This window comes from Haemaphysalis longicornis, unplaced genomic scaffold (genome assembly GCF_048455015.1).
Source record: "Haemaphysalis longicornis isolate Haplotype H1 unplaced genomic scaffold, Haemaphysalis longicornis Haplotype H1 scaffold_2, whole genome shotgun sequence".
Lineage (NCBI taxonomy): Eukaryota > Metazoa > Arthropoda > Arachnida > Ixodida > Ixodidae > Haemaphysalis > Haemaphysalis longicornis.
This window is the reverse complement of record NW_027526295.1, coordinates 118,129,439-118,142,994: the sequence shown is the minus strand read 5'-3', so window position 1 is coordinate 118,142,994 and position 13,556 is coordinate 118,129,439. Positions and strand designations below refer to the sequence as shown.

Below are 13,556 nucleotides of genomic sequence, written 5' to 3'. Positions count from 1 at the left end.
ATAATGAATTTGACGAGGCAAATGAAATTCCCTTTGAAATCTCCATAGCGAATCGTGCATTCGAAACCTCCTTGTTACGAAGTAAAATGGACCTGTGAATGTATATATCGAACTATATTAGTATCCCCCGCAAACAAAATCCCGACCACGGTGCACGAAGTCAGTGACGCCGGAACAAAATTGTTAGGGGGAAGGAGTGGAGGGGAAGCCATGCGAAATTTTTTTTTAAAATTTTTATGTACTTTTTTATGTACTTAAGCTATACAATCCAAGTTTCGCTCCAGAGAAAAAATTTTTTTTATGACCATGGGAAAAAACGTTTTTCCTACGCACTGCTGCTTCTTTATAATTACTTTAGCTCACATACAAAACTTTCTATTGCCGAAAGAGCAGGACAGCAGGCCTATAGAACTAATATGCATTGTATAAAACCGTACTTACCGTAGCGAGCGCTCGCTGCCGGTCCGGTAGCAGGGCCGGTCGCAAGCTGAGCTTCCTTATTTATAACGTGTTTACAAGTCAGGGTGACAATCAAGTTGAGAACACACTCGGCGATCTGCAGCACGGCTTTTTTTATCTACCCGTCGTCTCATGGTTTCCTACGTCAGGAAGTTTGCACAAACGATGCTGTCCAATAGAAAAAGTAATAGTTACCTTCTCTACAGCATCACCTTTATAAGGGGGACACGTCTTGGGCGCACAGCAAGCCTGTATACTGACAAAAAACACGCTCTTGCCGGTTCAGGTGACACGTGCAACAACTATCCGCTCTTTCCAGCCCCTACAGGTGGCGCTGCGGAAAACGGCAATGGCGGACGAGACGGTGATCGGGCCCCCTTAGCAACATGCATGCCAGCATCAGTAGCGGCCTGAAGGCCCCTAGTTCCGGTTGAAACAACTACTCTCTCAAAAAATAAACGCAGGTATACGTTGCTAACTGCGAGACAACATTGGATTCGTGTGAGGGTCCCCCCTGCGGTGTAAAAAGCGCTGCGTGCGAGGCAATCCGCTCTGCATGGCTCAGGCCGCACTGCAGTGGTTTGAAAACAATCTCGCCTCATTGGGCTAACAAACTGCAGCAGAATGTGCAACGCTACGTTTTGGGACATTATTGCAGTGTGCGTCACTCAGTGTACGCTTTACTTTAGGCGCGTTCATTTTTTCCCCGTGTGCATACTACGCAGAAGCTCATGCGCACCACGCGTGGGCGATATGTGCGTATTGCGAAGTTTTGCTTAAGTATAGTAAAAACTAGTTATGACTTTGGGCAGTAAAACCCCGAAAACGACCTAGGCTCCTATTACGCCGCATCAAGTGGTATACAAACAAACGTGTTAGCATTAGATGTAAAAATATGTCTTCGCATTTACCCGTGCATGTAGCATACAGTGGCGTGTGATATTGAAGTGTACATGAAAATATAGACAGTACTTTACAGGTGCGCTTTTGGCTTGTGATAATTAATTTAGGAGAAATCTCCTGGCTTATGTTGATTTGACTGCCGGAAGATTTTTAAGTTCGTCGCTGCTTATTACCAAAACAAAATCGGGGGCTACCAAACGCATTCAAGAGCTCGCGTTTGAACTGCCAGACCCAGGTACAATATTGTCATTGCCAAAACATCTTGCTTGAACATAACTGTTTATATATTCTCTCATTAATCAATAAACACATCCCCAAATTTGCGTCTCACCTTCGCGTGCAAAAAGTTTTCATTTGTTTCCTTATTGACAATGAAAGCAAGCGGATTGGACAGCCTCTGCTGCTTATATGTTTTGCATATGTTAGATTTCTGCTGCTTATATGTTTGCTTATATGTTTGAAAGCAGTGGAATTGAGCCAATTTAACAACACATAAGCGGGGATCGATTATGCGGCTGCGAATGTAACCGAGAAAGACGATCACAAGGTTATACGAAAAGCCTACAAAATCGGCGCCCTCACAGCAAAGAACTATTAAATGTGGCAGAAGTTTCAGTGAAGAATAATTTAAGCCCCACGCACACACGGGTAGGTCCAAAGACTCGTTTTTCTCCTCAGCAGACACCGCTAAGGCCCGAAACTCTTTCATTTACCCACAGCTTCTCTAGCTACAAGAAAGTCGAAAGAATATGAACGCTGGTTCAGCCTATATTTTCCGATTATTTACACGGCATTGTCGATTACTAATTTCTTTTCGCTTCTGCGAGGCCGCACGGATGCCGCCGGCTGCCTCTGCCGGAGCGACCGGACCACCGATCACCGTCTCCCGGCTTCGGACAAATTCCGCGTGGCGTCACTAGCGTCGCTGGAAAGAGCGGATAGCAAGTCATAGGTGGTGTTGAACGTCGACGCGTCATCCTGTCCGCTCCATTCTTTAATTCTCAAAGCCCTGGCGCACTCACGAACCCTCCGTGCTGCCCCATTACACATGCCGCTATAGATGCGTTGACCTAAGGTCCCTCCATACGTGTTTTGCGTTGACACAACCCTTCCCCGTCCACTTCGGAAAGCTCACACACCTTGCGCGAACGCCAAGGCTGCACATCTACAAAGTACACACAACATCCCTCGCGGGTTCGACAAAGATGCAGGAAGAAAGGGGAGAAAGGGGTGTAAGTGCAAAGTGCTCTTGCCCGGCGACAAGGGATCCTTTGCTGAAACTGCGTTCAAGGCCGCTGTCCACGCATATCTTGCTGCCAAACCACACATGCCGGTGGGTGGTTAGACAGCGCTTGTGGTGTGTAATTCTGTCTGTCCCTCGTCAAAATGTGCGCTGTTCCTTCCTATTTATCTGACCACCAACTAGACCAACATGGTACCCTACCGGTGGGTGCGCTTACCTAAAGCCATTCACGCGGTTTTTACTTTCGCGCACCACATTCTTCGTCACTCTCTATAGCCAAGTGTTCATTCATCGCAGGCATGTTCGTCTGTCTGCAGCCGCCACTTTTGGGGGTAACGTTGTCCGTCGCCCATTTCGGTGCAAGCGCACATACTAAATACTGGTCAGACTCTCAAAGCTGGCCGGTTCTCCTTCAGCCTCTACGGTTCATCTTGCTTACCGCCTTCACTTTGATGACTTACTGACGACCGATGTCATCAGTCATCTAGTCAATATCCTTTGCTTGTCGATATCCTTTGCGGACTTGGAGCCGCGCGCTTCATCTACTGCTTTGACATGCGGAGAGAATGGCCCCACCCGGCAATTATCTACCGCGTGGTGACGCTGAGTCGCTACAATACCTATAGTAACCCCGCACTGGAAAGGCTGACACTGCTAATGAAGATTGCCAAGGCTCTTCTTTCCTCAAGTTGCCGCCAAGCAAACCAGCGTCAGCGCGTCGGTCCGACAATCTGTGGCTGTTGTCGTGTCTTGTGAGTGTTAGCAACATAAAATTGTCTGCTATCACGTCGTGGAGCAGCCAAGTTCAAAGAAACGCGGATATCGTAAGTCGTGCGAAAAATGTCAATGTGGCATGAACTAGGGGGGGGGGGAGGGGGGGGGCTGCAAAGCTTGCAAGTAAACAAATCAGAACGCCTACAATTCCGTGCATTAACATTTGTAACGAAATTTCCTCAGCGGCTTAAGTCTGCTTACGTGATTGGAAGGCCGGACAGCCAGGTCGCGCAATTCGTCGCCAAACTGGCGACTTTTGGAGACTCGTGCCGACGGAAATTTCAGTCTGGCGACCTGGCTACTTTCTGCCTTCTTTGAGCATTGGTGATTTTATTCATTTCCGGGTCCTTCCGATGCCCCACTTTCCACAAAAGGGCCTTGTATGACACTTCAGTGCATTCCAGCCATTGAGACAAACCGAACAAACAGAACAGAACGAACTTTTAGGAAGGTCAAGTTTATCTGGCAAAGTCTAGAATAGGTCCCAACAAACCTGTTACACAAACACGCCACTGTAAAGCACTATACCGGCAAGAATCGATATTTTCTTTCCTCTTTTTCATATTCTTCACCTGATATGGTATGAATTGCGTCAGTCCCTTTAGGCAGCGCCATCGGTCTCAAGTGTAAAGCTTCAGTAGTTCACGAGAGTTTGAGATGTCATGCGGAGTGGTAAGAAGTGTGTAGGCACGGGAATGTAAAGAGGTAAAACTTCGTGTGCAGCAAACGCCCATTCCAAGTCGCTCATATTATTAGAATGTTTTCCTAGAACTGCATATTTTAACTTTTTTGTAAACTGCTGTCACTTTCCCACACTACAGCAAACGAATAAAAATTTATAACACGGTTTTCTACTTCTCGATATTTGTGAATTTCTTCTTCGAAGGTAACTAAACAGTACTTATTATACTCGGGAACAAGTTAAGAACGGCAATAGCTCATGTACAGTATCACTCCGCCTAAGTGACGGACCCGGATGTCAACGAGTGAGCGCGTTTTGAAAGGAGATTGCCATGAATGAGTGATATCGTCTGCATTTTCTCACGTAGTTTGTTTGTAGTCGCTGCGGTAGCTTATGAGCATAATTATTAAAAAAAATACGGAAACGGCTCGTGCCATGTTCAAAATATTTCATGAAAGGGACCCTGCAACACTTTCGATAATAGCTTTCACTTTTTACTTCGCGTCTGGAACCACTGCGAAAGCTGTAGTTATCGCCAGCACGGAGTGGCATTGCGTGATTTGCTCGTCGCACCAGATACGCCTTCCATGTCTGCTTTGTTTTTGTGGCTTTTTTTTGTTGCGATCGAAAAGTGTTCATTGCTGCAACTGAGGGAAAACCGGCCAACAGCCGCTACATGACCTTAGTGACGTAACTCGAGCAGTCGAAGAACGTCAAGACCGGGAAAGAGAGAAAAATCTTTTGAGCGAGTTTACAAATTATCTGATGGGCATAGAGCAGTAATTTTTGGCTGAGGTACTTTGCAACCCCCCTAATCTAAGTACTGGATGTGTTGGGTGAGCACGTCCTTCAAGTATTTAAGATTTAAAAGGAAGTTGAAAAAAGTGTTGCAGGGTCCTTTTAAAGGACTACTTGCGTAGCGCGGAGTAAAATCAGGTTGCGGTGATGAGGCACAGAGGCAACTTCCGTTGCCGTTCTTAACTTGTACCGCAGTATAGCATCGCCTTACTGAAAATGGCGACTTTTCTGGCTCCTTTTTCAAAATATTTACTTTAAGGTGGCGACTTTTCTGGCAACCTCCGACAATTTCCCGGCGAATTTTCTCTCTGAGGACCTGGCAACCTTGTTGAAAGGTGAAAGCTGAACGGTTACCAGACCTATACTGTTACATCGTATTCGCCTGTCCCCGCTTTTGTTTCTCCGTCTTTTGTCTCTTAACTATTCCTGACAGGCAGACTGGCCGCAATTCACGCGGCAGCTTCAACACAATCAGTTCCCTCCTCCACACGCATCTGTTGTACTCACGTGCCGTCACGCACCAGACTAATTGTTGTTCATTCTGGCAGGGTGCCGGGATAGAGCAGCGGTTAGTACACTGGCGTGCCCTGGCGTCCATGGTTCATGTCCCGCAACAATCCAAATCCAATCCAATCTATTTTTCTCTTTGCAGTGGCGGCCATTTTTGTACAATCCGTGTTGACGGACGACGCAGAATGTCACTTTACGCCTTTAATGAGACATCTAAGTCTTATGTCTTAATAATAACTAACGATATTCTGCATATTTAAGCCGTAGCGGTTGTCTAAGAGGGTAGGTCCAAGGCTGCCGGTTAGTTCTTAAGCACCTCGGCTTGTTGTCTGAGTACACAGGACAGATTCGAAATTCCTTTTTGTAAAAGTATACTGCATTGAATAGGCAGTTGCGGCTTCAGGAACGTTCCCTGTGCTGTGCTTGATTTCAGGGTTCTCTGCTACCTTCTGGAGCAAGTTCAGCGCTCACAGAAAGAGTGCTGCCTGCTCGTGGCTACACATAACGACGACAGCATCCGAACAGCTACGGAAAAGTACGGTTGGCTTCAATATTTTGATTCGCAATAATTTACCGATACCACCTCCTGCGCATTTTTGCATGATGCCGAAAGTGTTTTAATTCAACCTGCTTGCCCGTTCTGCAACGTACGCCATGCAGTGATGTTACTATTTCTTAAAAAAGTAAGAAACGGCAAGACGAAAACCTGGGGCAAAGACTATCATTAAAAGATAGTTTGTGTAGGTTGTGATCATCAAATAAGTTACAATAAACTTTTCTGTTTTTTTACTTGTTAGCTGATCGTGAACATAACTTTAGGTGTAGAAAACATTTCGTATTCTAGTGGGCTTATAACTGCCTGATGATTTTTTTTGCCCCATCATGCATACGTAATGCGCAGCAAGTCCCTGTCACACCCATTGCATAGATTACTATTGAGTACGCTGCACTGCCACAACATTTCAGAGGCGTTGCCTTCCTCGCAATATAAAACGTATAGAATGAGCGAGCTCTAGAAACAGTAACTTGTACCTAAAACATCTCTAACGTTTCGGTTCTAGAAGGTAGAGAAATGCGAAATTTAAATGCAATCAAAGGCGTCCACCAGCTTTTTCAACTGCACAAGCATGTTGAAGGGTTATTAGAAGCAAAATTAACAGATTGTGAACAAAGTTGCAGACAAAATCAATTTCCGGCTTTGATCGCAGGAATAGGGGTGTCCTCACTTTTGAAGGACACGTCTAGACGCACACAAAGTACAAGGAAGTTTCTACAGCGCGCAGAATCCCACTTCAGTTAAGGAACATGTATTTTAAGTACTTTTCACAATACAGGCATGCATTGTGAAAAGTCGGCTTTATTTCTATCAAAAAAGATTCTTTTATGGTTTAAACTACCTGATATTCTATTGCTACACGCACGTCATCTAAAATTTTCCGCTTTCGTATTATCGCAAATCAAATTGATGTTGCGAAACACTAAAGTGTGGTTGTTGTTCTCGTCCTTGGTAAAGAAGATGTAGTCCGCATTAAGAGAAATGGATGTATTCACAGCATACGCTTACTTATGTAAAAAAAAAAAAATCTAGGAAACTAGAACAACCGTTAAAGCTTAGGTATTACACCCACAATGCAGCAAACAGTGCGAAAAAAATCAGCACTTTCAAAGGCATCCTGAAGGCTTTCCCTTTCTGACGCTTCCGAAAGTCACTTTGGAAGCTTGGCGAGGCCTGCAGCGACGCTGGTTCTATTGTCTGTGCGTACTGGGATGTGTTGTCACTGCGTATTCACTTGCAGAGTTTCTGTAGCAGAGGCTTTTTGCGGGCATTCTCTGCACATTTAAATTTGTAACGTCTCCGCGTTTCACTGAGAACACGAAAATTTATGTTATTAACGAATATTCCTTACGAGCTGTAGGAATCGTATGTGTTCCAGATGTCGGCAATGTATCACATATAGAAGAAAACGCCTGCGTTGCGCAGCCAGTACTGCACTTCTTTCTGTATCTTGAGTACTGCTGATGAAAACCTGAAGGTGAACCGGGGCTTACTTTAAACGACACAATCTGTGGAGGCTACACCGGCATCCGACGACACAAAATCTAAAAACTGACTGCGGATTTTCAAATAATTGGAAGTTTCTGGGTTACTGCTGCGATATAATTGCGATATAGCTCTGCTTCTTGTAGTCACGAATGTGCGATTTAGGGAAATTCTGATTTATGCATTGGTTCTCCTTCCAGAATGCAACAACTTGGGTTGCCTGTCAACGACAATAGAATCAGCTTTGCCCAACTGCTCGGCATGTACGACCACTTAACTTTTCCATTGGGTGAGTCAAGGGAACCTGCCGTTGGGTTGGGAATAAGTGAAGTCTCGAGCACAACTCACGGCAGCAGTTACAGAAAATTACTTGCAAGCGCTCGTCATTGACGCGACCTCAGCATCAATCAATCAATCAATCAATCAATCAATCAATCAATCAATCAATCAATCAATCAATCAATCAATCAATCAATCAATCAATCAATCAATCAATCAATCAATCAATCAATCAATCAATCAATCAATCAATCAATCAATCAATCAAAGAGAGAGAGAATAGTCTTTAATGATACTGGTGAAGTTAGCCTGGCCAAGGCGCCTAGCTTGCTGCACCAGATGTATGAAAAATGAAATTGATGAAGAGATGATGATAATGACTATGATGCAGATGATGCGATCATTAATAGAGTCCTGTCAATCAACCAATCAATCAATCAATCAATCAATCAATCAATGCTAATATATTGGTAAATTAGCTGTAAGTATAAATTTGCTTCAATTCTCTCACTTGATAGCACTGACAAGCTATAGTGCCTATGGTTTTGTTCGAAGTGACCAGAAATTACTGAACTGCATTGCAAGGATAATGATCGTACCAGTCAACTTAACATTAAAACAGGTTCAACGACGAGACGCGGAACCTTTCGTATAAAAAAATTAATATTCCTCGAGACGCGGGAGGACTGGTTGGCATTTTCTTGGTTATCGTTGCCTTGCAGCGAAGCTGCATATACAATCAGATGGCACGATGTTTTGTGTCGTGCGTCAGTCAAAAACTACGCCCTGCTCGTGCCTGGCCTACCGCATGCGCGCGGGGCTCGATCTTCATTTGTCCTAGCCGCAGCACGCCGCTGATGATAGTGCCGCTGCTGAGTTTTTTGTCGCTTCTTTTAAGCACGCTCCTCTTAAGTATATCTTCTTTGGTAATAGGCACACAATTGAGGTTATAATATTCGCCTAAATTCAAAAAGTGTGACGTTAATTCAGGATGTGTGATGTTAAATAATATGATTTATGGGAAGACGTTCGTAAGGACAACGCGACGCCAGAGCGTCTTCTTCATTTGCATGACCACATATAAAAGGCATCGCAGCGCAGGGTGTCTTATTTGTGCTTTGAGATCCAAAAGCCAAGGTAACCTGGTTGTACGTCAAGCTGCAGGCACCGCTTGGCGACTTGAGACCTCTAAGGGTAACGTCGGGACGTCGCGTTCCCGCGTCCCATGGGATGCGGCAGCAGTCCAAGAGAAAAGAGGCCGCCTAAAGGTCTCGTTCGCAGCCATGTGAAGCGCCTCATAGAGTGGGGACGTCTGGCCGGCACATACTGGCGTCCGGGGGCACATCACGCGGGAAAATTAGTGGAGACGTGAATGAAGGTGGCGCATATTCGCGTTCGCAACCGATGGTAATTTTTGTTCTCAGGTTCTGGTTGCGCAGTTCTGGGGGTCGTGCTCTCTTTCTCAAATGAGCCATGCTCACTCATAAAAAGGCCTGACCTGTGAAACTTTTAAACGACAGTCCACTGCGCCTTCTAAGTCAAAAAGAAACGCGGGAGCAGTGCTTTTGTTTCGGAAAAAGCACTAGTTATTCAGACTCTAAGGTGTGCTGCTGGCCCGATCTCGTGGTTTCGATTATCGCCGCAGAGGCGATATATATAAGCCGTCCCAAAGTACGCATTGCTCATTTTCCGCATTTCAGCGGCCCTCGGCTACAACGTGTACAAGTCGGTCCCGTACGGCCCCCTAGTGGAGCTTTTGTCCTACCTGGCTCGTCGAGCCAGCGAGAACCGAGCCCTGCTCAAGAGTCCCGTGGTCGAGCGACGCATGTTGGCCAGGGAGATCCGAAGACGCTTGGGGCTCGCTGGCGGACTCGGAACAGGCCCCGCTGTGAGCGCCCGCTGACGAACGCAACGGGCGTCGGTGGTCGACGAGGCAAAGGGACGTTCGATCTTCTGACGACGTATCGATGCCCTGTTTGAACAAACACGCTTCAAAGCCAGTTTCATGAGGTGTCATAAGTCTTTGCCAGAAGGTTGGCAATGCGAAGTTCTGTGTTTCTTTGAATGGGGTATCGAATGCATTATTGCTGGAACTGACAGGCAGGCGGCCAGTAGCCACGGCACCGATAGAATGACGGCATTCAAGCTTGCGAACAATGCTAAGACAGGGAACCAGAAAACGTATTTTCAGCAGGGTTTTATGTTGTCTGATGGGGACAAGACTGCATTTTTGTGCTGCGGCACTTTATGCCCACCTAAACACGGCACCTTCTTATAGGCTACGTTCTGAAAGCATTTGGGATTAAAAAAAAGGTTGAAAAAGTGCTGCAGGACGCCTTTAAATGGGTGAAGATGACATATACAAGTTTGGTTACACCGATAGAATGACATTATTCAAACACGCGAACGATGCTAAGACACAGAACGAGAAAACGTATTTTCAGCGGGCTTCCATGTTGTATGATGGGGATAAGGCGGCATAATTGGAATGGAATACTTTATGCCCACCTAAACATTGCACGTAATTGTGGGCTAGGTTCGGAAAGCATGTAAAATTAAAAGAAAGGTGAAAAAAGTGCTACAGGGCGCCTTTAATGGGGTGGAGGCGACAACAGACATGTGTGTTTCATTACAAAGACTGCTTTTTGCTGGTAAGAATTATTATACCAATTCTGTAGAAAACTTCAAACAAATAACGAAGATATCGCGGAAAATGTTTGAGGAAGTAACGACTCGCCAGCCACCATCCGGCGATTTTTCTACGGCGTCACAGTATTTTGTTTGGGCGATTGGCGGTTACAGACCTGAATCACCCCCAAAAACATGACAGGTCGATTGCAATAGGGCCTCTAGTTCCGTTTTATTGTATCACTTGAATGCTAACGTGCCGTTAACACACTAATAATGACGCTTTTAGTGCCCGCCCATATTGCGTCACTCCTGCCAATATTACATCACTGTAGGATGAAATTCCAAAGATTATTAATGTCTATGGCATTTTCTTACTTAAAGAAGGTTTCTCATGGCTAGAATGGAGCTGTCTGAGTTGCCAACAACTAATTTTTTCACACTGAACAAACATGAATTTTGTCTTCATGACCCCTTTATTGTTTGATGCTAAGTTAGCTTGCGAGCCTTTGTGAAAGCGATTGCTGACCTAATCGGTAGAGACCATGCGATTGTCTATTGTGTTTGTTACAATTACACGATGACGGCTCAAATGTGGGGCGTTATATCCTTTCTGGTTTGATTTGCAGTGGAAGGCTTCTTTCTCTCTGTGATAGCAAAGGTTAACTTTTGCTACCTTTCGTTCTTGGTGGGAATAAACTTCAAAACGTAGTGGAATTTGGACTTTCTTCAGCCAGTGACACGGTATTTTTAACAAGGTTTTCATATTCGCTCACAATCCCCAGATTTCATTGTCTGTGTGCCCCATTAAACATTTTCCTGCACGGATTGCATTCTCGGCGAGAGTTTCAATCGCTTTTTAAAACCATTAAAAAATTACTGTGCGTAAAAGCCACAGACAGCCGCCTGTTGTAGGCGAGAAGTTCGCGCCAATTTCCGGTCGCCGAACTATCCAGAGAAAGTACACCGCTCCATAAAATGGCGTCCATTGATTGATTGAAAAACCTTTATTAAGACAGGAAGACCAGAGGTCCGAGCGTGGGAAGGGAAGAAAGGAGGGAAATGGAAGCCAATAACTTAAGCACTTGTCCACATTGATGTCTCGATAAAGTCCAATAGTTGAGGCAGTCGTATACATATATAGGCCGGAGTCTTAATTGTGTCCACTGCTAAATAGTCCAAGCGACAGTCACCGATGGCGCTCTTATACCAGTCGTGCTAGGCCACTCTTAAGAGAATACGTCGCTATTTGTGCGAGTAAGGACGTGTCCAGTAGAGTTGGGTCTGGTTGAGGGTTCGGGGCGGTGAAGGTACGGTGGCGATTGAAGGCTGGACATGTCCAGACCAAGTGCCGGAGGTCGGCTGGTAGGCTTGACTGGCAATGAGGACACCGGGGAGGAAGGTGAGGCGTGTACCATTTACGAACTGTTTCCGGTGTGAAGGCAGTGTTTGTGATAAACTTGTTGATGAAGATCTGGCCACTACGTGGTAAGGGCGGAAGTTTACTTAGGTAGCCGGTAGGAGTAAGGTTTTTTAGTCGTTGACGTCTATCCAATTTGTAGCGATGAATCCGCAATGACGGAGATGGTGTAGATGAACGAGACGGTTCCTCGCAGGGTGTCGAACCGGAACCGGAACCGAACCGAAAACCGGAACCGAACCCGAATTTTTGCCCGGAACCGGAACTGAACCGGAACCGTATTTTTTCCGCCATTTTGGAACTGAACCCGAACCGGAACGAATCGAAGGAACCGTTCCGAACCGTTTCCGGGGCTTCAAAAATGTGATTTCTAGTTTTCCAGTTCGGTACCCGACCTTGCGTCTGAAGATATTTTGCCACTCCCCACACAGAACCATGAAATATTTTGCGTAGTCTGCAGTTCCCAAGGCCCATCATGTTCTCTTCTAATTATTTCCCTCAATTTAATGTAAAGTTGTCCGTATATACTATCAGTTTGCGTTAGGCACTGCCCATCTCTCCCAATTGTCTTTTACGTTTAGAATAACTTAAGTTATAACGCATATTACGAGGCAACATATCATGGAATATTCTTCATGGTTTCTCTACATGGTGTTTAAAATAGCGTAAAGTTTTTAATGTCTTATTAATTCGCATGCATCCCTGTCCGCTTGTGAAGGCCTTCAGGGACACCATCAACAATACATCCATATCTTCCACTTATAGTTTGAATGGGAAGTTATATACAAACAGCACTGAGACACAAACACTCGCAGTTCTCAAAATTAACGTAACTTTTCTTGTATACAGTGCCGTTGTGTCTTTTGGTTCCTGCTCTAAGAGAACATGAGATTTAAAAAAATGGGGAATCCTAATTTCCACTTTTAAAGTATATTTGATAGCATTTTTATGTTATCTCGAATCTGCTTAACCTTAAACTGAAGAGGTGAATGGATTGAAGTCGATTAGTGCGGGTTAGCGGGTAGACTCGCCACACCCCCTCGCCACATCGCCTCCCCACACCCCCTGTTTCCTGGACCACGCGTGGCTTTCGTCACGAAGTGGATCCTTTAAAAGAACGCTCCGTCCACCTCAGCATCACTTGGCAGCGGAGGCAGCGAACAGAACGGTCGCCTGATATTCGCCTTCCTATTTCACAGGTTTGAATATTCTGCAGTAATCTTTGTTCGCTTACTCAGTGACTTTTTCTGTTGCCTCTGGTGCCAACCACCCAGTGTCATTGCTATTGTGCGCCCTTGTGTATAATCCCGCATTGCTTTGGTCATGAAAACTGACATTGCTGACCTAAGACGCGAGATCGCTGATCTTAAAGGAGCACTGACACGAAAATTTTGTGTTACACTTTTATTGCTTTTATCGATGCTTAATGGTCTGGCGAACCTGAAACAGCACTTCAAATACTTCAGCGCGCGATAGTTAATTACATTGAACGGCCTGAAAATCGTTTGTTTCACATTCCCGCGCTTTCATCCCGAACGGCGCATATGACAGCCTCCCGGTTTGACCTCACCGCTTTGTGCGGACGTCACCGGCGCCCGCTTGAGAGGGTGTTGCGCCCGCTCGCCGCTCGTGGGGTCGCGCGCCTGAAGTGACGTCACGAGTTTTTGGCGAGCGCTGCGCGTCACTTCTTTTTCCTCTCCTGGAGTGATGTCACGCTGATGTCCATTTGCTGAGTGCCGCTCCGCGCGCTGCTCCGTCGGCGCGATATATGCGATCCAATTGAACTATGTTCTTCGCGTCGCAGGCCGATCATATTTCA

The 13,556-nt window shown here is 45.6% G+C and overlaps 1 protein-coding gene across 1 annotated transcript in view; it reads left to right on the top strand.

The window, feature by feature from the left end:
- The window catches only part of LOC144169144 (hydroxyproline dehydrogenase-like), a 33,085-nt gene extending 21,771 nt beyond the window's left edge, over positions 1-11,314 (top strand). The window contains exons 9-11 of the mRNA XM_077698172.1: positions 5,803-5,904; positions 7,611-7,699; positions 9,390-11,314. Of these exons, the coding sequence (XP_077554298.1) occupies positions 5,803-5,904; positions 7,611-7,699; positions 9,390-9,592 (394 nt within the window). The 3' untranslated portion in view covers positions 9,593-11,314. The remainder of the gene's footprint in view (positions 1-5,802; positions 5,905-7,610; positions 7,700-9,389) is intronic.
- Positions 11,315-13,556: the final 2,242 nt, after the last annotated feature.